Here is a 27,160-nt window from a genome sequence, read left to right on the forward strand (position 1 = left end):
AGGGTGTTTGGTAGAAGAGGTTTTTGTTATTGGAAAGTAAATAGAAGGATGGAATCACCAAATTGTGGCCATGATATTTCCACAAGGGGTATAGATAGGCTAGTCATTATGATGACTTGAGGAAGGGTATCTATGCACTAGTGATTATGATGACTTGGAAGTTGTTTCTCTTATATGGATTTTCAGACTTGTAAGAGTACAATTTTTTCTTGTTTTTGTTATTTTATGTGTTTTTTAAGGTTATGTTTATTTATTTGTATTGTTTGTGATGTTTTGGTCCTTTTATTTTTTCTATTGGGATAAGCATTATGAAAACCAAATAGTTATCATTAGGTAGGGCATTAGGTTGGGAAAGATAAAGGATATAAGGGTTTCATGTCATTTTGATATTCTTTTCCATTTTCCACGTCACAGAAAAGAGCGTGTCATAGCGTTTTTAATGTTACATGTGTTTCTAGTTTCCAGAGCTAAATAGAAAGAGGCATTAGTCAAGCTATAGAAGGGAGGAAGTGAAAGAGCAATGCCTAAGCTAGAAAATCCTCCTTTCCACTCAACCAAACCATATCTCTCAAGCAACTCAAGGTTCCTGGTATGTGAAAAAAATATAATATCACTAATTCTTGACTAAGGCTCAAAGATTAATGGAAAAGTTAGATAGCGGTGTTCAGGAAAGGAAGAAGAAATTGATAGAGTACTGTAGGTTCTAACCCTATACAGAAATTATCTGCAAACGAATTCTCAAAATAGAAAAATAAATAATGGAAATAACATAAAACAAATTTACACATATACTTTCCCCTGGATCCCAAAAATGAGGCTACCAGAATGATTTTTCATTATATTCCTTCCAATTTTATAATACATATATATACATGTCAAAGAATTCATAAACCCCAATCCAATAAACCTTGATTAGAACATAATCGTAGTTCCCTTAAACATATTTATAAAATACCATGGGTAGAAAACCATCATGCCAAAAACGATGTGCAAAACCCATGCACAAAACCATGGGTAGGTCCACCCACTATCTTTGGGTCGACCCAACTATTATTGGGTTCGTATAAAAAAAATCTTAGAGTGTTATCCCCATGGTCTAAACCCATTGTGTGTTTTTGTAATCTCGAGGGTTCAATTCTTATCAGTGTAGAGGGGCTCTTTCCCCCCTGCAAACCACGTGACAAGGGGGGATTTTTTCCCCTTGTGACTCCCTTGTGCCCATCGCAATGTATAATGCATGGGACTAGTCATGGAAAGAATATAATAAAAGCTCAACATTCTCCCACTTGTTCTTTTCTTTCCACACACAAAGTCATGGGAGAGCTTAGTCATTGGTCCAACCCTGCAACACATATTATTTCTCTATACCAATAAAGCTTCTCAGTTATCACATAATTTGTTAATGCATCTTCAACATTATTCAAAGTGTCCACCTTTCCCAGAAAGACCTTTTTGTCCTCAACAATATCCCTCTTAAATTGATACTGAACTTCGTTGTGCTTTGTTTTTTAATGATAAACAAGGTTATTTGCCAAAAAAATTGTACTTTGGCTGTCATAGTATATCCTTATAGATCTTTTTACCAACTGCATACTTGAACACAATCTCTACAACCAAATTTTTTTCCTGCTTGCATGAGTGGTTGCCATGCATTGTGCCTCTGTATTTGAAAGAGCCACTATAGACTATCTTTTTCTCATCCAACTAACTAATCTGCTTAATAGGTTAAAGGCATACCCACTTTTAGATCTTCGCTACTCTAGATCTAGCACCTAGTATACACCAACGGAGGCATAAATTTCCAAAACTCTATCCAATCCCAGTCTTCCTTGGTAGCACATACCATAATCACTGGTGTCACGCAAAAAACTAAAACACCACTTCACTATTTTATAATGCTCCTTCCCTGGTTTTGATATAACCTACTGAATACTCCAACTGTATGTGCAATTTCTGGTCTAATACAGAGCATTTCATACATCAGGCTACCAAATTCACTTGCATATGTAACACAAGACATGTCCACTTCATCTTTTTTTGTCATGGGACATTGTGCAGCAGATAACTTTGAAGCTACAGGAATATGAACCTTCACCAGTTTACGATCTTGTATATTAAACCTCTGTAATTTTTTCTCAACATACTTCATCTTGTTTAACTAGACTTTCATCCTTACTCAATCTCATTTAATTTCCATGCCCAAAATATAGTTTCCGGCACCAAGATCATTCATGTTGAATTTGGATGGAAATTGGGTCTTCAAATCCTAGATAATTTCTTTGTCATTTCCAATTAACAACATATCATCCACATAGAAGACCAAATAAATAACACGGCCAAGAATTTACTTAAAATACACATAGTGATCTACTTTTCTTCTTGTGAAGCTAGGTCCCCATATATATGTATCAAATTTCTGATACCACATCCTTGGTTATTGTTTTAACCCATAGAGGAACCATGGAAAATTTTAGGGACGAATTTTCGCCCTTGGGCTAAATTAAGGGGTTTTATATTTTTATTGGGCGAATATTTTAGATCATAGTACATTGTTACAAATCACCTCAAATTTATTTTATAAAAAAATTAGGTATGGAGGTTAGCCGACCTTATTTTAAGAGAGAGGGTAAAAAAAGTAAATTTAGCCCTTGAAATTAGGAGTTACAATCTTCCATTCACCCTCATTTTCAAGAAAATGTATTTATGATAGTTATAAATAAAAATATAAACATAGTGGAGGCATGGTAAATATATAGAAGCTTTTTTTATACTTACTCCAAAGGTGTAGTAAATACCCTTTGGCTCAAAAATGAGGTTTCATTTAAGTGAATCCTATGGGCCAAATACCATATTTATAAAAGAGGTATGGTAAATTAATTAAAATATAAATAAATGAGAGATATGGTAAATAAATAAAACATTTTTTTATATTTACTCCATATGTCAGCTTATATTTATGAACATGCAAGCGTGTAAATAAATAAAAATATAAATAAAGTGGAGGTATGGTAAGTAAATAAAACCTCTTTTTATACTTCAAAGGTATAGTAAATAAATAAAAATATAAATAAACTATAGGTATGGTAAATAAATAAAACCTCTTTCTATATTTAGTCCATAACCCTCTTTCTATTTAAGAAGGCTCAAAAAAGAGGTTTTATTTAATTGAATCCTATGGGCCAAATACATATTTATAAAAGAGGTATGGTAAATTAATAAAAATATAAATAAACGAGAGGTATGGTAAATAAATAAAAGATTTTTTATATTTACTCCATAGGCCACCTTATATTTAAGGATACTCAAAAAATGTATTATATTTATGTGAAGCCTATGGGCCAAATACCATGGGCCAAATTATTATTAATACCATGTAAAAACACATTATTAATCCTAATATTAGTATTAATAAAAATAAAGATGGCACATGGTATTGACCCATGGTATTCACATGGAATGTAACCTATTTAAAGGGGGGAATTAAACTAGCATAGATCCATCTTGACTCTGGATCAAATATCGTGATATGAAAACTAACATAGAGTGAAAAAATTTGATCCATCTTGTGGCTTGGTATATCAAGAGTAAAAATGGATCTCATAATTTAATGTCACTTAAACATTTTAACTTGGTTAAAAAAAAATATATATATATATATCAATTATTAATTTTATTAAATTTTATAAATCACTAATAGTAGTTTTTAAGCTCTAGGTTTATGATAACCCATGGTAATACCATGGTATTCATGTGAGCATAGGCTATTTAAAGGGGAAATTCTATCAGCTTAGATCCATCTTAATTCTAAGTCTACCAAAGTGCTAGGAGGGATAAATAGATTTCATCCCTCTAAGAGTGGTAGATATGGAGTTAAGATGGATATAGGTTGGTTTTTAGATAATGAAAATATTAAATAGACTCAAGGAAATTATATTGTAAAAAAATTCTTAAGGTGAATGGTTAAAGCTACATTTAGTCACTTCACAAAATTTAATAAAAAACATCGATATATAAATTAATATTGGTTTTTCTGATTTAACAAAAAAAATTCAAAACAATGAAATCTTAACTCTTTTCGCATCACCCTCCTAAAAGAGAGATAGTTGCTGCCTAGATTTCCAACCATTTTTCAAACATTCTCAATATGATATCTTCATGAAAAAGTTAAGGTACTAATCTTGGATTAGCTATTTGAAAAATATGCTGGTTTGTACAATCTTTCATCTTCTCTGCTATTCTTAGTTTGTCATAATGATCTATCAGGGTTGGATCACTGCACCATATTGTCCTAAAAGGTGGAGATTGTGCACCAAAAAGGAAATTAATCCACACATTACAACGCTATTAAAAATGGTATGAAGGTAGTTGAAATATGCTAATAAGAAATTTAGATTGGGAGAGATGTAATTAAATTTTATTACTTAATTGAAGATTTCCAACTAAAATAATAATAAATCTACATTTTATATTTATATATTGATTGGAAGGCTTTTGACAATAGTAACTTCTTTCCATTAGATCCCCTTCAGGCCTTTGGGATACCTACTAATTCATTATATTATATAGTTGGGGCTTGCTACTTGTTGGCATGTTGGGGTAAACAAACTTGATATGTCTTTTCTTTTTTATCTCGCAGTTGGAGTCTATGGAATAAGAGAGAAATTTGACAGCTTGGCAAATTGGTAACTTGACAAAAGTGGTAGAGAAAACATTAATCTCTCCTACCATGAAAAACACGGTCACTAAAACTTGAAACATTGTTTGTAGGAAGTGAAAATTATGTTTCTTTTTTACAAACATGTATGTTAGTATATTATACTTTAATGAATATGTTTTATTATTATCATATATGGTTTCATACTTTAACAAAACATTAGCCAAGACTTCACAATGTTTTATTATTCAGTGAAAGATTTTCCAAGATCTTAAAATATTTTATAATTCAATGAAAGATTCGCCATGACTTTACAAGATAATATAATCTGGTGAGAGATTCGCCAAAATATATATATATATATATATATATATATATATATATATATATATATATATATATATATATATATATATATATATATATATATATATATATATATATATATATATATATATATACATATTATATTACTGATAAAATTTCCTCCCATTTTTCCTATGTATAATGGGGATTCGCCGATTTATTATACATATAAATTTAGGGTGGTTCTTAAATTTTTCCCTCACAAGGACTTTTCTAACCTACATACCAGTTATTTCTTACCCTTCACCGCAAAGCCTTCTAGTTTCTTCATGTAGATTTCTTCTTCCAAATCCCCATGAACAAATGTTGTCTTCACATCCATATGTTCTACCTCAAAATCAAAAGCAACAAAAATAGATAAAATTAATCTAATAGAAGCTAACTTGGAAACATGAGGAAAAATATCATCGAAATCAATTCCCGACAATTGGGAATAATATTTTTGTACCAAACGAGATTTTTATTTCTCCAGCTTGCCTTATGCATTCATATTCTCGTTAGACACCCCTTTTTTGCTAGTGGGTTTCCTTCCAACTTCCAACTCCACCAAATCCCAAGCCTCGTTTTTGTCCAAATATGGCATTTCATCAACCATTGTTGAATCACTATTGTCATTACACCGAAACCCACAGGTGTTAGTAAACTAATACATCGCTAGAGTTAATGGATCCACCAGAGGTGGTTAAGAACATGTCACGAAACACGCGGGGACTGCAGGCTTATCTAATGTCCAACAATTGATCCCCAGTGCAAGCCGGGTGAAATTCAAACTTAAAAATTTTGGCTCTAATACCATTTGTTGGAATCACGATTATCGTTAAACCAAAACCCACAGGTGTTAGTAAATAGACGTATCGCCAAAGTTAAAGTTTCCATGAGAGGAAGTTCAGAAAATGTCACAAAACATATGACGAGCATTGGTTTATCCAATGTCCAACAAACCATGGCCTCTTTCCATAGTTTTCCATCCTTTGAAACCACTACCTCCATGATAGTTCTGGGATCATAATCAATAATAGATAAAGTAAAATTTGAGCAGAAATCAAATGGACTATACCTTTATGGTTTCCTTCTCTCACAATTTGGTCTTCTCAAAATTGGAGTATGTGGCTCTTCTTCTTCTTAGTCATGTTCTATCGTAGATTCTAATTCTTCCTCTTTCAACTCAAACTCTATTTTTTGAGGTTCCTTTGGTAGGACTTCTTTTTTAGTAGCTTCCTTCCACTCTCTAAACACCACATCTCGGTTGTACATACCCTCCCTTATTTATGGGTTCTGAAGCTTATAACCTTTTAAACCATCCTTATACCCAATAAAAATGCACCTTTCATATTTACTATCAAAGTTGGTTCTTTTCTCCTTTGGAATGTGTACATATTCATCATAGCCAAATACCCTAAGATGTGAAAGAGAGGTTTTCTTACCAATCCATACCTCATGTGGAGTCTTAACCTCCAACTTTGATGAAGGTGATCTGTTAACCAAGTAACATCCATTATCTACTACCTCTGCCTATAATTCCTTTCCAAAACTTACACCATTGAGCAGACTTCTTGCATTTTCCATCAAGGTACTATTCATTCTTTCTGCAACTCAATTTTGGTGAGGTGTGTATGGATTAGTCTTTTGCCATGATATACCACACATCTTACAAAGCTCTTTAAATTCCTTCTTGCAGAAGTCTCCACCATTATTTGTCCTCAACACCTTGATCTTCTTCTTTGTCTAATTTTCCACCAGAGCCTTAAATCCTTTAAGTGTTTCAATGACTTCAAATTTATTCTTGAGGAAATATATCCATGTATTTCTTGAGAAGTTGTCTATAAATGAGACATAGTACACAAACTTACCCAATGATGGAACTTACACCGATCCAAACAAATCATTGTGCACAAGCTCTAATATCCCTTTTGCCCTCTTAGGACTAGAGGGGAAGCTCACATGATTCTGCTTCCCATAAACACATTGTTCACAAAAATCAAAATCTAGAGATAAATTAGGCATACCTTATATCATACCATTACCATGCATTGTTTGAAGGCCCTTCTCTCTAGTATGTCTAAGCCTTTGATGTCATAGCATGGTCTTTTCTCGAGAGACCACTAGGTTTTCTGCTCCACTTTTAGGAACCCCAGAACTGTTTCACCCATCAATAACAATGCTACCTAGAAGCTTGTACATACTTCCAATCTGAACTCCCCGCATCAATATCAGTGCTCCCTAAACCATCTTGCACACATATTTCTTGAACACTCTTTTTACACCCCCATCATCCATCTTGCTTACATAAATCAGATTTCTCGCCAATGCGAGAATATGAAAAACATTAGGAAGTGTTATAATCCTTCCACCTTGCAACCTCAGTTTGACTTTTCCGTGTTCAATGATTTTGGCATTATTCTCATCCCATAAGGAGACATCATGACCATCATATTTCTCGCACTTCTATAACCATTCTCTATGGGGAGTGAAGGGAAAGGATGCACCTAAGCCAATCAACCATGCCTCATGATCTAAATGTGTACTTAAAGAAGAATCCAAGTACACATCCCCACCTTCATCTGAGGTGGTTTTTGCCTCTACATAATGATTATAATCAAATCCATTTCCTTTCTCACAAGCTTTATTTCTACTCGCATTTTCTTAGTGCCCTTCCTTTCTACATTTCCAACACACCTTTACTGGTTTTATTAGACATTTAGATCTCCCACTTGATGACTTATTTTTGTTTATGTTATAGGACAGCCCTCACATAGACAAGGCATCTCCATTCTGGCTCTCCATATTTTTCCATCTCATCTCCTCTAAAAGCAAGGATGAAATTATTTCATCAAACTTCAAGGTAGTTGTATTGCTACCTATTGGAGTAACTATACTATCCCACAAATATTCTAGTGAAAGCAATAAACTGATGAAGTTATCTTCATCTGAAATTTTTATATTAACAAAGAAAAACATTTTTACCAGAATATTAAAGGCGCTCGGATGCTCTATCACTCACTCTTTATCCTTCATCCTTAGGTTATACAACTTTTTCCATAGGAACATTTTTTTCACCAGAGACTTAGATTGGTGAAAATAGCCTAACTTGACCCAGAAATCCTTCACTATAGCTTCCCCTAATACATTCAACAATACTAAATATGAGAGACATAATCCTATTCTTATCTTCGCCTTCCAATATAACTTTCACCAGTCTTCTAGTGACATTCTTGTTGGTGTCACGCATGGATCTACATCAATCCCCTAATCTTGGCCCACCAACAAATGCTCCATATTGAGCTTCCACAAGTAAAAAATCTAACCATTAAATTCCGTGATCTCTTTCTTTCCATTGTTTTCCATCTTCTTTAACCGTAAGAATCGATCCCCCAGATCTCCCACTGAACAAGGTCTAGCATATGCCTAAGAAAAACCCCTCAGCAATAAAGGCATCCCCTTGAAGCTAAAAAAACTTTGATACAAAATTTAGGTTTTAACCTTGTACATAAATTACTTGCAAACGAATTCTTAAAACATAAAAAAAACGACGGTGAGAACTTAAAATAAATATACACAGAGATTTTTTTCCTGGATCCCAAACCTGGGACTACCAAATTGATTTTTCATAATATTCCTTTGAATGTTTATATATATATATATATATATATATATATATATATATATATATATATATATATATATATATATATATATATATATATACATATATATACATATACATATACATATACATATACATATATATATATATACATGCCAAAGCACTCATAAGCCCCAATCTACAAACCCTGGATTAGAGCATAATTGTAGTTCGCTTGATGGGATCTACAAAATACCATAGGAAGAAAACCGTCATGCCCAAAACCATGTGCAAAACCTATGCACAAAACCATGGGTAGGTCTTCCTACCATATTTGGGTTCGGACCCCATCCTTGGGTCCACCCAAATATTATTGGGTCTGCTCAACTATTATTGGGTCCGCATAAAACAAAAATATCAAGGCGTTGCCTCAGACCCCGTGCAGGCGGACTATTACCCCCGACTATGACACTATTCCCCTATCCTGCCCCCTCGATGTGCCTGGTGTAACATACAATGAATGGGACTGGTCGTGGAAATAATATAACACAGACACAACAACTACAATATTCGTCAAGGGATACAGGGGTGGGCATATGACCCAGTCCATTTTCGTATCAATGAAGAAATACATTTAAGATAGTTGAATTGAGACTTCTGTGATCCATAACAGTAATAAGAAGAGCTTCGGCGTAAATCACATATAGAAAGACCTTAGTCGACGCGTTTCGAACCAACAAGTGTGGCTCATCGTGAGGACAAGTTGAAGAAACAGATCCATCTTGGCATGTTAAATAGTCTGAGCAGGGACTCCAACAACTATCTAGATCAATGGCTAGCTTTGACTAAGGGACAGTCAAAAAGTCAAATTGGCTATTTAAAGGAAGATCTAGTTAATGACCATACCTATATATAAATATATAATTATATAAATGAAATAATTTTATAAGGAGTTTACGTTAATACCTAGTTAAAAATGTATAATTTAATAATTAAATTTTTTGTTAAATGGGAATTAGTTAAATTGATGACCTAATTTTTTATTTTATTTTATTTATTTTTATTTTTTCTTTAAACAAGGTAAATGCAAGAAGATAGTTAAATAAAATAAATAATAATAATAAAAACCAGCAAATAAATAAATAATAATAATATATATTCGTTAATAGATAAAAATATATATAAAAATAAAAATAATAATATTATGTATAAATTAGTTACGAAAGAAATAATAAAATAAATAATAATAAGAAAATAAAAATGATATATATTCCATAATAAATAAATAAATTATAAATTATAACAATATATAAAAATCGCCCACGGGGCTTTGGATTGACGGTGAATGGGTGCCTTGTTAAGACACTCCTTGCGATAGGTCACCCGTTCAAATCCCCCGTGGGTACTTAGGTTAGTCTTAACATAGAAAAAAAAAACAATATATAAAAATCAGTTACTAAAAAATAATAAAATAGATAATAATAATAATAATAATATATATTCATTAATAGATAAATAAATAAATTTAAATATATAATAAAATATATATATATATATATTCGTTAAAAAAAAAAATAAATAAATTAAATAAATAAATAAATAAATTAAATTAAATTATATATATATATATATATATATATATATATATATATATATATATATATATATATATATGTGTGTGTAAGTAAATAAATATTAGTTATGATAATAAATACCAAAATCAATCACGGAAAAAGGAGCGACAAAAAAAAAAAACAGGAGAAGGACTGGAAAGAGTCCAGAGCAAGAAGGATAAACTCTAGGAGATAGGAAGTGTGCAGGGGAACGATCAGTAAATGACGGCTGGAAGATCAGTAGATGTTGGATCCCTGCCCTTTCATCTTAGTCTCCCCCCCTCTTTCATCTTTTTCGCTTTGGTCATCCCCCTGGAGCCTTCCTATCTCCTAGGGTTTATCCTTCTTGCTCTGGACTCTTTCCAGTCCTTCTCCTGTTTTTTTTTTTTGTCGCTCCTTTTTTTTTCATTGATTGATTTTGGTATTTATTATCATAACTAATATATATATATATATATATATATATTAATTTAATTTAATTAATTAATTAATTTTATTTTATTTTTATTTTTATTTTTATTTTTTTTTATTATTTTTTTTTAACGAATATATATTATTATTATTATTATTATTTATTTATTTGCTTATTTTTATTGTTGAGTCACTTCCTTTTCCCCGATTGATATTGCTATAACAAATATTTATTTACTTATTTTATTATTATTTATTCAATTATTTTATTAGTTTTTCGTCACTAATTTATATATATTATTATTATTATTTTTATATATATATTTTTTATTATATATTTTAATTTCTTTATTTATCTATTAATGAAGATATATTATTATTATTATTATCTATTTTATTAGTTTTTAGTAACTGATTTTTATATATTGTTATAATTTATAATTTAGTTATTTATTATCGAATATATATCATTTTTATTTTCTTATTATTATTTATTTTATTATTTCTTTCGTAACTAATTTATATATAATATTTTTATTTTTATTTTTATATATATTTTTATCTATTAATGAATATATATTATTATTATTTATTTATTTGCTGGTTTTTATTATTATTATTTATTTTATTTAACTATCTTCTTGCATTTACCTTGTTTAAAAAAACTAAAAAAAAATAAAAAAATAAATAAAAATAAAATAATAATAAAAAAATAAAATAAAATTAGGTCATCAATTTAACTAATTCCCATTTAACAAAATTTTTTAATTATTAAATTATACATTTTTAACTAAAACTCCTTATAAAATTATTTCATTTATATAATTATATATTTATATATAGGTATGGTCATTAACTATCTTCCTTTAAATAGTCAATTTGACTTTTTGACTGTCCCTTAGTCAAAGCTAGCCGTTGATCTAGATAGCTGTTGGAGGCCCTGCTCAGACTATTTAACATGCCAAGCTGGATCTGTTTCTTCAACTTGTCCTGACGATGAGCCACACTTGTTGGTTCGAAACGCGTCGACTAAAGTCTTTCTATATGTGATTTACGCGGAAGCTCTTCTTATTATATTTAAGATAGTTGAAACCTAATGTTGACTTACTAATATAGCTTTTGAAGTTGGAGAGAGTACACATACAAAAAGACATTCTAAATATTATATAAATCTTGAAAAGAAAGTTTGAGATAATGTGTAAAGGAATTTTTGGTATTTCTTTCTTAGTAACATGAGTATAAGAGGGAAAAGTACACTAGGTATGAAATGCTAGAACATACAGCACCAAATCCATCACAACCCTAGCACTTTTATGTTCACTCTGAACCCTCACAACGAAAGTGGGAGTGGGAAAAAAATACATAGAATGTTAAGGATGAACAAGCGAACATGTAGCTCCAACCCCACATTTTGACACCATGGTTAAGGCATTGATATATTTTCTCCTTTAATGTCTATTTTAGACTTTAAGAACATATGGGGTCATATAGTTTTGGCAAATCTTTTTAAATAAATTGCGTATTTATTATGGTCATAATGAATAATATGTGTTTGTAGGAGAAAAAAATGTGCAATGAATGGTAACCTATAAAACTATGTTAAAATCGATTATAACATGGACAAATACAATCTAACGAATTATAAAACTTTTATTGATCTTTATGTCATAAATTTACAATTAGAACGAAAATTTTTATGTTTTTAATTGTTGTCAAAGTGTAATGAATTATCACATAGAAAGAAATGAGTCACTGGCCCAATCCATCCTTATTGTGGAGAAACCATCTTTTATTAATATTGTTGGAATATAATGCTTGGTTAAGACTATATGTGTTCAAGCCCGAAACATGACATAGAGAACCCACCAAAACTTCCTACACATCATATAAATATTTGAAAACAAATTTGAGACCATGTGTAAAGGGGTCTTTGGTATTGGTTTGGTATTGGTTTAGTCGTTAGATTGGTAATAAAAGAGAAGTAGCTCACATACAAAATGATGGAACTTTTGGCACCCTATCTAACTCCATGATTTTTTACGATGAAGATTGGTCCGAGCAGGAAAAAACTATAGAAAATGCTAAGGATGTGTAGGTGAAGAAGTGGCTCCAAACCCAACGCCCCATCCTCCATTTGAGTTCAAGGTTAGGGAATTGTTATTTTCCCTCTTTTTATTTTTCTCTTAGACTTTAGGAAAATATTTTTTTCACAAATGTTTTTGGAAATTTTATCTAATAGTTATTAATTGGACTAAATGGATAAATATTAATATGATGGAAAACTAGTTTCTTTGATATCGTGTCCTTAAACTAGTCACTCTTGAATCCCCAGATAAATACATCGACCGGCTCACAAGTCATCACTTGCAATATCAATTTTAGTCGGCAAAGGAATACCGAGGAATACCAATGTTTGTTGGATGATTCAAAACCCAACCAACCACTTGAATCACCCCTAATAAACCCAACGAAGCTAACAGGTGGTGTAATAAATTATTTTTAAATTAAATATGTTATTCTTCGATTTTCTTTAATTTTAAACTGAAAACTGGTTCAAATATTTTTCATATCACCCCGTATATAATATATTACAACAAAAATATTTTAGTGAAATGAAATTTTGTCCAATCATTTATTTAAAAATCAAAATTCTAGAACTCCAATTCCAATATAGAACCCCAATTCCAATATAGATCATATGTATGATGTAATTAAAGAAAATGTTAAAATTAATTACAATATACTAAAAAAATAATCTAAAGATTTCTACTTTATAATATTATAAATTTAAGAAATAAATTATTATTATTAGTTTCATGGTGTAAAATGCAATGAGAAAGAAAAACTTAAAACCTAATTTGCATATTACATTATTTTTGAAGTGATCCACTATAACATTCAGGATTTTTTTTAATTAAATTTTATAATTTTTATTAACTAATAAAATAGAGTTTTACATTTAATCATGAATTAATATGAATAATATTTTACATCCATTTTAATCTGTTTTCTTTAAATGTTTATAGAAATCAAATCTTTAATTAAAAACAAAAAGGAGAGAAAGACAAGGAAATTTAATCCTTTTAATAATTAATAAATGTGAAGATAAAATGATTAATAAATATAAAGTTGAGATATATATAAACTTATTGTTAATAACAATATATTAATCATTATACATTTAATAATTTGAAGAAAAATATATTTAATAATTTGAGGAAAAATATCTTTTTAAACTACTGAAGAATTTTACAAATTTAATTTTTTGTTATTTTTTTTTTTTTTTTTTTTTTTTTTTTTTTTGCCTATTACAGTGTAATAAAATATTGAGTATTTTTCTTATTACCATTCTACTAAAATAGTGAGTATTTTTCTTATTACCAGTCTGACTAATCCGGTTCACGGAAAAGTGATAAAGAACAAATAAAATAGCCAAAGGTTGTTCAAACCTGTTACGAAACAACAGACTTTTGTGAAGATTTATTTCATCAGTGCCTCTGAACTTGTACAAAATGAAGCTTATAATAAGCATTTTTAAAATCTACACATATTATAAAAAAATATAATGGTTGCGAAAATCAAAATGAATCAAGCTAAGTATTTCTATTTAACCACTTCTAAGTTATGTGAGAGTGATATATTTCATAATGTTTACAGATATTTAATCATTTTTATATTTGTTGAAGGAAAGTATATGGTAATCAATTTCGGTCAAAATGTTTCACATTGTTTTGTGAATTTTTAGAAATTATTTGGAAAGTTTACTAATTTTTTTAAAATTAAATATTATTTTTTTGAAAAATTGGAAATAATTTTTAAAATTTGAATTTTTTATTTTTAATTGGTGGATGGCTAATTTTATGTGGTTTAAAATTTAAATTTCAGAATTAAAGAACAAAAAATAAAAAAATAAAAAATTTGATTGCCAAGTATCCTCATAAATTAATTATCAAAAAACAATTTCCAATTTATGAATTTTTCCATAATTAGTATTTTCTTTTCTAAAAAAAAATTGTAATTAGGTTTCTAGATTTTACTAACCATGTAAACTAGCTAATTTAAAAAACAGAAGAAACAATGCTACATATTATACTAATTTTCCTCTTGCTGATTTTCTTCATATTTTTCCCTTATGATTCTTTAACAACAATAAATCGATGGTTAAGTGTCCTCGTAAATTAATTATTGAAAACAAAAAAAATCCAAATTTATGGATTTTTCCATAATTAATATTTTCTTTTCTAAAAAAATAGGTGTCATTATGTTCTAGGATTTTACTAGCTTGGTAAACTAGCCAATTTAAAAAACAAAAGCAACAAAGCTATTTTTCCCTTGTTGATTTTATTTATATTTTTCCCATGCTTTTTGTATTATTAAATTGACTTAAATCAATTATTTTCTTGAATAAACATTACTTATATTATATATTTCCACAATTCAATTTTAAATTATGATGTAATATAAACAAATAAAAATTAAGTCAACACTACAATAAATAAGATTTTCTTTATCTTCACAATTTTAATTCTAGATTAAAAACATAAAATAAATAAGTGTCACGACTCCACGGTAATTATACCTAATAAAAAAAATTTGATTGCAAAACCTATGCTTTATGTCCATCCATATATTCGACATGGAATATCCACATGTATATATATACTTCACTTCTAAGTACTGGACATACTGCTATGATTAAACATATATATAACTTTCAACTCAATAACGTATTGACCTATTATTATATGAATCATTGGTGACTATACGATTAAGGTTAAGTCAATGGATGGCATTCATCGGATTCACTATTCCGACCAAACCCCGGTGCCAGGTGGTGAACGAATGTTTTAATGTCTTCACCTACCCCTGCCAGGTGGCTAGCACCGTGCAGAGGCCATGTGAAGTCTCTGTAGAATCGCTGGGGTTTGCGCGCCAAGCCTCCATTCGGATGAATGGCCAGGATTACATGCTCAAATCCAAGGGTTTACAATCATTCCAGGGTTTAGTGGGTTTATATACCACCGAGTCACTGTTTTCGGGTTCATTTGCATCTGTTTGGGAGAGGGCCACATACTGCTCAGCTCGGCAGCCCTTCATGCACCAGCTATCAAGTCTTGCAACACCATTCCAGGTACTCCGATGACTATTGCCCGCCATCTACAGGTCTTTCCTCAATTGATAGATTTATAGATATATTTATACAGTGCTTTTGCTTACGTTCTGGATTACTATCGACATGAGCTAACCTTGTATGTTTTTCCGCTTGCAGGTATTTGCTTCGGAGTCCTTCTATCGCTCGAAGAGCGATTTTGTAACCACTGTGCTCAGAGGTATTTACCCCATCACGATTCGATGCAGAGTCTGCGATTTAATCTTGATAGGTGAGGGTTATTGTTATACGGCTTGTCTTATGATAATTTTCTCAGCCTGAGGAATTCCTCATGGCGGTCTTTCTCTTAATGCTTCAGGGTTCCATCACTCGGTCAAACCCTGCTTCGAGTCGCGGTCAGCCATTTCATGCCTGAACCCGCGACCTCTTTGATTTGTACAGTCTTATGTTAAATATCAGTTTGGCAGTATGCCCAGGTTTCATGTGTACTTGTTTAAGGGTTCACGGCCCTCTGCCAGAACCGAAATGTTTCAAATGAATTCAAGACATTCACTCGTTTACGGTTTCTCATACTGTCGAGAATGTTTAATATGAACTCTCAAGTCTTTGTATGTATTTATGAAGGACGAGAACCTTCTTCAGCTCTCTGGACATTTGGATAAATATACTGTCACCATACCCAACAGAGTTTCTGTCTATTATAATGTTAATATGTTTTTTCTTGAATACAATGCATATGTTTATCATTTGGTATAGTTTATACTAGCAATCTGCCCTGTTTTACCCGCATATAATCTTGATTTAAGAATGTATTTATGCTCGATGGATTATACGGGATTACTGTTATTCTTTTGTTCACAGAGTATTGTTTATTTCATTGAGGGTTTTATGGTAACAGTCGTATCTTCACTGGTTATACATGACTATTCCACGACAGTTGTATGGCCGTTCCCTCTGCGGGGTTTGGTTACCAGGTGACATCGTGTCGCCCTTACAATGTTAACGACACTACTCCCTGTGCTCTATACCGGTTGGGTATTGGTAACGGTATCACCGTGATTTCTTTTACACTAGTTTTCGAGCATAATGAAGTTTAAACCCTTAGCACAGGGTCTGTTTATATTTCTTTGTTACAGTCTTACTATATACTATGAACAACATTAATATTTCAACGTGTTTCTTGTCTTCTTTAGAGTCACGATAATTCTCTTGCCGTTCTGTTGTTTTCTTTGAATCCTACTACTGTTATATAGTGTAATGCATCTTTCTAATATGCACTTAAATACTCTGCGTACCGTTAGGGTCTTTCCGGGCTCTGGTACAATTTGTATATAGATAATATGCTCCTGTTTCTATACAGATAACATACATTGGTTCTATACTGTTATTATGCAGCATTTCTAAATAGATAATATGCATCAATTTCCCTACTCTTAGCATGCAAGATATACAGCAGATGGTCTCTGTTCTTTCTGTCTTAATAACCAGTTCTAGGTATTCATAGGAACTGTTTCTAACATTATATATTCCTTACATCTAGTTAGCAACAGAGACTTAGATTTAACTGTACTTTCTTCCTATACACTTAGTATACTGATACAGAAATCTGAATCTGGTGAATAACTCGTACCTGGTCTACCAGCTACAAGACTTAATGCTCCAGAAGTTCACCTGCATTTTACATACTTGCTCTTAACCACCCAGCCTTGAGATCCATCAGTACGTTGGATTCTCCCCCCGAGCTGTCTTGCAGGCCTGCAACCCTCAACAAGACTCAAGCACCTGAGTGCTTGGGTTATCTGATCCTCACCAGACTTAACCCTCTTTTACTTTCTTTTCCTTTCTTGGAATTTCTTCCCCTGTCTGTCACCACAGCCCAGGGTTTTCCCTCCCAGGACCTTTCCTAGGTGAAGGGTTAGTTTCTTTTCAGTTTCATAACTGTTTCCTTTTCTTTAGAGATCCTCCCTCCAGGAGGTTGCCAGCATTTTCCAAAAAAAAAATATAAATTCCACTTCATAGTGAAATAATATCATTTTAGTCACAGTAATTAACAATCCACATTAGTTTCTTACCACAGTAACATTTCATTTTTACATTTTTTACGGGGTCATCACATCTCCCCCCCCTGGGATTGGACATCGTCCCGATGTCTATTCCCTTTAAACAAGTCTGGGTAAACTTTCCTCATAAGTTCCTCGTCTTCCCAAGTAGCCTCCTCAGGCCCATAGTGCTGCCACAACACTTTAATTTGGGTAATAACCCGTTTCCACAGCCGCACTTCTCTCTGGTTGAGAATGCTCTGTGGTTCGACCAGAACCTCGCCTTCCGGTTCGACCTGCAGACAATCAATATCTTCAGTTAGTTTCTGTTGAACATATCTGCATATTCAAACAACGGAATTAATTCTTACCCAAACATCTTGCCATTTGATCACATGTTTAGGATCGTATACATATTTCTTTAGAACAGAAACGTGGAAAACGTTGTGAATTTTAATATGGCTTGGCAGGGCGAGTTGGTAAGCTACCGGCCCCACTCTAGCCAAGATCTGAAAAGGTCCAAAGTATCGAGGAGCCAGCTTGGCACATCCACTCCATTGCAGTGTGCTTCTTCTGGCTTGGATCCTCACAAACACATGGTCTCCAACCTGATACTCTTTGAATCTTCTTTTTCTGTCCGCAAAACTTTTCTGTCTATCCTGCGTAGCCTTCAAATTGGCATGCACCCTTTTCACCATGTCTTCCATTTCTTTAAGCATTTCCGGACCCAAACTCAGCTTATCCTCAGGTCCACCCCAACTTGAGGGTGTGCGGCATTTTCGCCCATACAGAACCTCAAAGGGGCTTAGCTGTGTCGAGGTATGATATCCATTATTATATGCGAATTCAACCAGGTGCAAATATTCTTCCCATTGGTTTGGCTTCAGCATCACATACGCTCTCAACATATCTTCCAACACTTGATTTACTTTCTCGGTTTGACCATCGGTCTGCGGGTGGTAGGCTGTGCTAAAGTTCAGCTGTGTTCCCAACTCAGCGAACAATGTCCTCCAAAATGTGGATGTGAATTTTACATCCCGGTCCGATATGATTACTTTCGGCAGTCCATGCAGTCTGAACACATTCTACATAAAAAGGTGAGCAATTTGCACCGCCTTATAAGTGGACTGCATAGGTATGAAGTGTGCCGCTTTACTCAACTTATCAACCACCACCATGATGGAATCATTGTTTTTCTTTGTTCGTGGCAAACCGGTTATAAAATCCATGGAAATGGTTTCCCATTTCCACTCCGGAATAGGCAAAGGTTGTAATAGCCCGGCCAGATGCTGATGTTCTGCCTTAATCTGCTGGCACTCTAAACACCTCGCCAAATACTCAACTACGTGATTCTTCATTCTGGGCCAGAAATATTCCTTCCTAAGTGCAGTGACCATCTTTTGGTATCCTGGATGGCCAGTGTAGTGGCTGGTATGGAACTCGTCCAAAATCAGGTTCTTAAGGTCATCCGAATCAGGTACATATAATCTTTTGCGAAAATACAACATGCCAGCATTGTCTAGTGTATATCCTTGCTGTAATTTTTCATTAACTGATTGTTGTACCTGCTGTTTTAATTGTTGGTATTCAACATCTTGATTTGCTGCTGATTTTATCTGCTCAAACAGAGAGTTCCGCCACTTTCTTACTGAAAGTTCACACAAACACTGCACCTTCCGACTCAATGCATCAGCCACCCGGTTCTCTTTACCCTTTAAGTGCTTAATTTCGAAATAGAAACCACTTAGGAAATCTGCCCAACGACCTTGTCTTGCATTCAAGGCAGGTTGACTGAAGTAATTGGTCAAGCTGTGGTGATCTGTTAACAAACAGAAATTTCCTCCCCAAGAGGTAATGTCGCCACATTTTCAGCGCATGGATAACTGCTGTTAACTCTAGATCGTAAGCAGAGTATTTCTGCTCATGATCTTTTAGTTTCCTTGATTCATACGCAATTACTTTTCCTTCTTGCATTAATTTCCTCCCACACCCTCCTTACTTGCATCGGTGCATACTACGTAATCCTTATTAGGATCCGCTATACTCAAGATGGGTGCGGTAGTGAGTAAATGCTTCAACCGATCAAAGCTCTGCTGACATTCTGGTGTCCACTTAAATACCTTCCCCTTTTTCTGTAAGGACGTAATAGGGTAGGCTATCCTTGAGAACCCTTCTACAAATCTTCGGTAATAGCCAGCTAGTCCCATAAAGGATCTGATATCAGCTACATCCTTGGGTATGGGCCATTCCATAATGGTCCTTATCTTCTCAGGATCTACTGCTATTCCTTCTTTAGTAATCACATGGCCCAAATATTGGATTTCCTCCTTGAAAAGGTCACACTTACTAAACTTAGCATATAGCTGATGTTCCCAAAGAGTTTGCAACACCATCCTAAGATGTTCTTTGTGTTCCTCATGGGAACGAGAATATATCAGAATATCATCGATAAATATCAGCACGAATTTGTCCAAAAACCTGTGAAACACGTTGTTCATCAAACACATGAAGGTGGCAGGTGCATTGGTCAAACCAAAGGGCAGCACCACAAATTCGTAGTGCCCGTAGCGTGTTCTGAAAGCGGTTTTGGCAATGTCCTCTTCTTTAATTCTAATCTGATGATAACCAGATCGCAAATCGATCTTGGAAAATACCTTTGCCCCCTTCACTTGATTAAAGAGTTCGTCAATCCAAGGCAAGGGGTATTTGTTTTTAATTGTGAGCTTATTCAGCTGACGATAGTCTATACACATACGGAGAGTCCCATCTTTCTTTTTAACAAATAATACTGGAGCTCCCCACGGTGATACGCTGGGACGGATATAATTCTTATCCAGCAGCTCTTGAAGTTGCATCTTTAATTCTGTTAACTCTGGTACGCTCATTCGGTACGATGCCCGTGACACCGGTGCTGCCCCTGGTGTTAATTCTATAGTGAAATCTATATCCCGTTTTGGGGGCAGTCTTGGTACCTCTTCAGGAAAAACATCCACAAATTCCTGTACTACCGGAATATTGTCCAATGCAGATGTTTTGTCTTTCTGGTCTGCATAACCAACTTGAATAGCGTAAATCTGACACTTCTTCCTGAGACATTTAGCTAGCTGGGAAGCAGTGATAGGTCGGATCTGTACAGGGTGTTTAATCCCCTGCAACTCTTGCTGCTGCCCCAAGTCATCCTTGTAATAGATGGTTTTGGTCTTGTAGTTCACCAACGACCAATGTTTTTCCAGCCAATCCATACCAATCAGGATGTCGTAGGACCCGAATGGAAGTACATTCAGGTCTGCTGTAATCGGCTGCCCTGCTATGCTGAAAGGACAGTTACTAATTTTGGCTAAGACTCGTCTCTTAGCTCCTGTGGCTAGCTGTACCAGCCATGGGTTCCTGAACTTTTCAGAAGATAACTTACATTGTTCTACTATTTTTGGGTTAACATAACTTAAAGTAGCTCCTCGGTCAATAAGAATAGCTATAGAAAGATTTGAAATTTTACCTTCAAACTCCACCATGGTCGGCTGGTATTCCGCTTGACGGTCATCCAAGGCTGCGTTAATTCTTAGCATGCTGCGCGCCACTTCTCCAACAGTCGATGCTTCTTGGATCTGAGATATTTGGTCCACTCCTTTACACTGAGGGCAGTTCTTAATGTAGTGCGGTCCTCCACAACCCCAACATTGGACTGGAGGTCTGGTCATCCCTTCAAGGTCTGACCTGGAAGGTGGTTCACTGATTCTGCTCTCACTTGGTTTAGTCCGAAAGGTACTCTTTGCTACATTTCTACTAAAATGTCCCTTACCAGCACCCTTGCTGCCATTACCACGACTCCCTTTATTGTTACCAGCAATTCTGTTGCCCTTTCCTTCACTCCATCTTTTATTTGAAATGTCCCCTTTCTGTTTGTTTTGCTGGTAACAGATTCTTGCCTTACGAATCGCCTCATCCATTGTTCTGGGATTATCAAACTCAATGCGTTCCCTTATATAGGCAGGTAGACTACTCACAAATCTCTGCACCTTGGCCTTTTCCTCCTTAATATAGGGCACGTAGTGAAGCAGGGAAGTGAAACGATTAATAAACTCGTCCATAGACTGCTGTCCTAGCCTTAAATCATGGAACTCCCGTGCCTTCTCATCATAGAATCGCTCTGTTAGATATCTCTCTTTGAATTATTTCTGGAATTTTTCCCATATTATGTTCTGCTCACTTACTCCTTTTACAATTTTGGTTTCTTCCCACCACAGGGTTGCCTTGCCTTGTAACTGGAAGATGGCCAACCGTGCTTTCAAATTCTGATCATACTCATACAACTGAAAATACTTATTCATGTTAATTAACCATGCTTCTGCTGCCTCCTCTTGTTCCCTATCGAAATGTGGAGGTTTAATCTTTCGAAATTCTCCCTGTAATTCCATTTTCTGTCGTTTTGATGTTTGTTGTTCCAGCACGTTGTCAGAATGGTCCTCCTTTTCCTCTGAATTTTCAGATGCAGTTGGGTAATTTCGTTCCTCAGTTTCCCTTTGCTGTTCTGCACTGGGATTGGCTAATGGTGGATTTTGTCTGTCCGACAAACTCTTCAATATTCTTTCCTGTTCTACTGTCAATCGCGCGTTATCTTCTCGCAGATGCACCATCTCATTTTTCAGTTCTTGAACAGTTTCTAGTATCGCCAGATTGGTACTGCGTGTCTCTGCACCAAGCTGTACCCACAGCTCTGGATTTTCCCGAGGAATGTTGTCAGCTCCCTGCATTTCCTCCATCTTTATTGTTGACTGTTAGCGGATTGTTGTTTCTGTATTTATCTCCTAATTAATAAACAAGAAAATCAGTTAGTTGAATTATTTCTTCCTCATATATGTACTATATGACAATCTTCCATGCAGCTGGATCTTACTGCTCCAGAGGCCACAATTTTGAAACCTGGCTCTGATACCACATTGTCACGACTCCACGGTAATTATACCTAATAAAAAAAATTTGATTGCAAAACCTATGCTTTATGTCCATCCATATATTCGACATGGAATATCCACATGTATATATATACTTCACTTCTAAGTACTGGACATACTGTTATGATTAAACATATATATAACTTTCAACTCAATAACGTATTGACCTATTATTATATGAATCATTGGTGACTATACGATTAAGGTTAAGTCAATGGATGGCATTCATCGGATTCACTATTCCGACCAAACCCCGGTGCCAGGTGGTGAACGAATGTTTTAATGTCTTCACCTACCCCTGTCAGGTGGCTAGCACCGTGCAGAGGCCATGTGAAGTCTCGGTAGAATCGCTGGGGTTTGCGGGCCAAGCCTCCATTCGGATGAACGGCCAGGATTACATGCTCAAATCCAAGGGTTTACAATCATTCCAGGGTTTAGTGGGTTTATATACCACCGAGTCACTGTTTTCGGGTTCATTTGCATCTGTTTGGGAGAGGGCCGCATACTACTCAACTCGGCAGCCCTTCATGCACCAGCTATCAAGTCTTGCAACGCCATTCCAGGTACTCCGATGACTATTGCCCGCCATCTACAGGTCTTTCCTCAATTGATATATTTATAGATATATTTATACAGTGCTTTTGCTTACGTTCTGGATTACTATCGACATGAGCTAACCTTGTATGTTTTTCCACTTGCAGGTATTTGCTTCGGAGTCCTTCTGTCGCTCGAAGAGCGATTTTGTAACCGTTGTGCTCACAGGTATTTACCCCACACGATTCGATGCAGAGTCTGCGATTTAATCTTGATAGGTGAGGGTTATTGTTATACGGCTTGTCTTATGATGATTTTCTCAACCTGAGGAATTCCTCATGGCGGTCTCTTTCTTAATGCTTCAGGGTTCCATCACTCGGTCAAACCCTGGTTCGAGTCGCGGTCGGCCATTTCATGCCTGAACCCGCGACCTCTTTGATTTGTACAGTCTTATGTTAAATATCAGTTTGGCAGTATGCCCAGGTTTCATGTGTACTTGTTTAAGGGTTCACGGCCCTCTGCCGGAACCGAAATGTTTCAAATGAATTCAAGACATTCACTCGTTTACTGTTTCTCATACTGTCGAGAATGTTTAATATGAACTCTCAAGTCTTTGTATGTATTTATGAAGGACGAGAACCTTCTTCAGCTCTCTGGACATTTGGATAAATATACTGTCACCATACCCAACAGAGTTTCTGTCTATTATAATGTTAATATGTTTTTTCTTGAATACAATGCATATGTTTATCATTTGGCATAGTTTATACTAGCAATCTGTCCTGTTTTACCCGCATATAATCTTGATTTAAGAATGTATTTATGCTCGACAGATTATACGGGATTACTGTTATTCTTTTGTTCACAGAGTATTGTTTATTTCATTGAGGGTTTTATGGTAACAGTCGTATCTTCACTGGTTATACATGACTATTCCACGGCAGTTGTATGGCCGTTCCCTCCGCGGGGTTTGGTTACCAGGTGACATTGTGTCGCCCTTACAATGTTAACGGCACTACTCCCTGTGCTCTATACCGGTTGGGTATTGGTAACGGTATCACCGTGATTTCTTTTACACTAGTTTTCGAGCATAATGAAGTTTAAACCCTTAGCACAGGGTCTGTTTACATTTCTTTGTTACAGTCTTACTATATACTATGAATAGCATTAATATTTCAACGTGTTTCTTGTCTTCTTTAGAGTCACGATAATTCTCTTGCCGTTTTGTTGTTTTCTTTGAATCCTACTACTGTTATATAGTGTAATGCATCTTTCTAATATGCACTTAAATACTCTGCGTACCGTTAGAGTCTTTCTGGGCTCTGGTACAATTTGTATATAGATAATATGCTCCTGTTTCTATACAAATAACATACATTGGTTCTATACTGTTATTATGCAGCATTTCTAAATAGATAATATGCATCAATTTCCCTACTGTTAGCATGCAAGATATACAGCAGATGGTCTCTGTTCTTTCTGTCTTAATAACCAGTTCTAGGTATTCATAGGAACTGTTTCTAACATTATATATTCCTTACATCTAGTTAGCAACAGAGACTTAGATTTAACTGTACTTTCTTCCTATACACTCAGTATACTGATACAGAAATCTGAATCTGGTGAATAACTCGTACCTGGTCTACCAGCTACAAGAGTTAATGCTCCAAAAGTTCACCTGCATTTTACATACTTGCTCTTAACCACCTAGCCTTGAGATCCATCAGTACGTTGGATTCTCCCCCCGAGCTGTCTTGCAGGCCTGCAGCCCTCAACAAGACTCAAGCACCTGAGTGCTTGGGTTATCTGATCCTCACCAGACTTAACCCTCTTTTACTTTCTTTTCCTTTCTTGGAATTTCTTCCCCTGTCTGTCACCACAGCCCAGGGTTTTCCCTCCCAGGACCTTTCCTGGGTGAAGGGTTAGTTTCTTTTCAGTTTCATAACTGTTTCCTTTTCTTTAGAGATCCTCCCTCCAGGAGGTTGCCAACATTTTCCAAAAAATAAATATAAATTCCATTTCATAGTGAAATAATATCATTTTAGTCACAGTAATTAACAATCCACATTAGTTTCTTACCACAGTAACATTTCATTTTTACATGTTTTACGGGGTCATCACAATAAGTGTATATGCAATGTCATTGTTCAGTACCTCCCTCTTATGCAAAAAGTAATTGATAGTAATTGTTGAATGCATGAACAAATTCATAAATCTGATAACAAAACAAAGTTGAGCGTGACAAAAAGAAGTAACATAAGTAATTAATGGACTAAATAACCTTGGAGCAAAATAGAGATACGTGCATAGATAATTTTGGATGAAACATTATCCCCAACATTATTTTCCATTATAGAAGTTAATGTTTTATTGAAATGTTCTTCTACACATTTTATTCCATATTGAGCTTATGAGCCCAAATAACCAAGAGAAAATATAATGTCTAGTATGTTTATATTAAATAATGCATATATATGATATAAATAAAATGAATAATTTCTTAAAAAGATAATTATTGTAACAAATTATTTATTTAACTCTAAATTTATACTCATCATAATTGAGCAGCAAATAAATAATCTATGGTAGAAATTCTATGTCGAAAAAATCAAATTGATATGAAGTATCTAGTGTCATCTTAATTACATGGCATAGAATTTATATCTAATAAAATATCTAATATAAAAAATTTCAATGTCTAGTATATTAAAATAAAGATTTAGTTACACAAGCTTAAGTGTGAGTGCAAAAGATTTCAAAATTTGTTTTTTTATCTTAGATTTTAAAATAATGGTTAACATTGTGAAGACAAAAGAGAAAATCTTATTTATTGTAGTGTTGAATTAGATTTTGTTTTTTAAACTCCATCATGATTTAAAATTGAATTGTGAAAATATATAATATCTGTAAGGTTTATTGAGGAAAATAATTGATTTAAGTCCATTCTATAATAAAATTAGAAAATGAAGAAAATGAAGAAAATGAGTAACTAAAAAATCAGTGTAATATGCAGTGTTGCTAATTCTGTTTTTTAAATCGTCTAGTTTCCATGGTTAAAAGTTCCAAAATAATGAAAACTATTTTTTGTTTGAAAAGAAAAATATTAAATATGGAAAAATCCATAAATTTTGACCTTTTTTAATTAATCAATGAGGACACTTGGCGATTAGAGGTATTTTCTTATTTTTTATTTTTTATTTTTTTAAATTTAATTATGACAAAATTATTTTAAATCACGTAAAATTAGTCACCCACCAATAAAAAATTAGAAATTCAAATTTTAAAAATTCAAAAAATAATTTTCAATTTCTGAAAAAATAAGTTTAATATTTAATTTTACCATGGTTAAAAGTTTGAAAAATAATGAAAACTAATTTTTTTTGGAAAAGAAAATATTAATTATGGACAAATCTATAAATTTTGATTTCTTTTTAATTAATCTATGAGGACACTTGGCGATTAGAGGTTTTTTCTTATTTTTGATTTTTTAAAACAATTTTTAATTCTGAGAAAATTGTTTTAAATCATGTAAAATTAGTCATCAACCAATAAAAAATTAGAAATTCAAATTTTAAATATTCAAAAAATAATTTTCAATTTCAAAAATATAAGTTAATATTTAATTTTCGAAAAAGTTTAATAAATTTTGGAAATGGCTTCTAAAAATTTACAAATTAATTAAGATCCAAAACATTTTTACCCAAACTCATTACAATATAGTCACCTTTAGCACTTTAAAAAATTAATTTTTAGGAATCTTTTGCACTCACATTTCAACCCGTGTAACTAATTTTTTATTTTTATCTACTAGTCATTGTAATTTGTTATATTAGATATTTTATTAGATATGAATTATTTGCTACACAACTAAGACAGCACGGGATACTTTCTATCAATT

The 27,160-nt window shown here is 33.5% G+C and overlaps 1 protein-coding gene across 1 annotated transcript; it reads right to left on the reverse strand.

Annotated features, from left to right (window-relative positions):
- Positions 1-709: 709 nt before the first annotated feature.
- LOC149145809 (uncharacterized) lies at positions 710-21,018 on the reverse strand. The gene is made up of 2 exons (XM_089452564.1): positions 20,566-21,018; positions 710-724 (listed from the first exon to the last, which is right to left on the reverse strand). Exons 1-2 carry the CDS (start codon positions 21,016-21,018, stop codon positions 710-712), a joined length of 468 nt encoding a protein of 155 aa, XP_089308690.1.
- Positions 21,019-27,160: the final 6,142 nt, after the last annotated feature.

This window comes from Pinus tabuliformis, chromosome X, assembly GCF_031772625.1.
Source record: "Pinus tabuliformis cultivar Carrire ecotype Pingquan chromosome X, CPIR1, whole genome shotgun sequence".
Lineage (NCBI taxonomy): Eukaryota > Viridiplantae > Streptophyta > Pinopsida > Pinales > Pinaceae > Pinus > Pinus tabuliformis.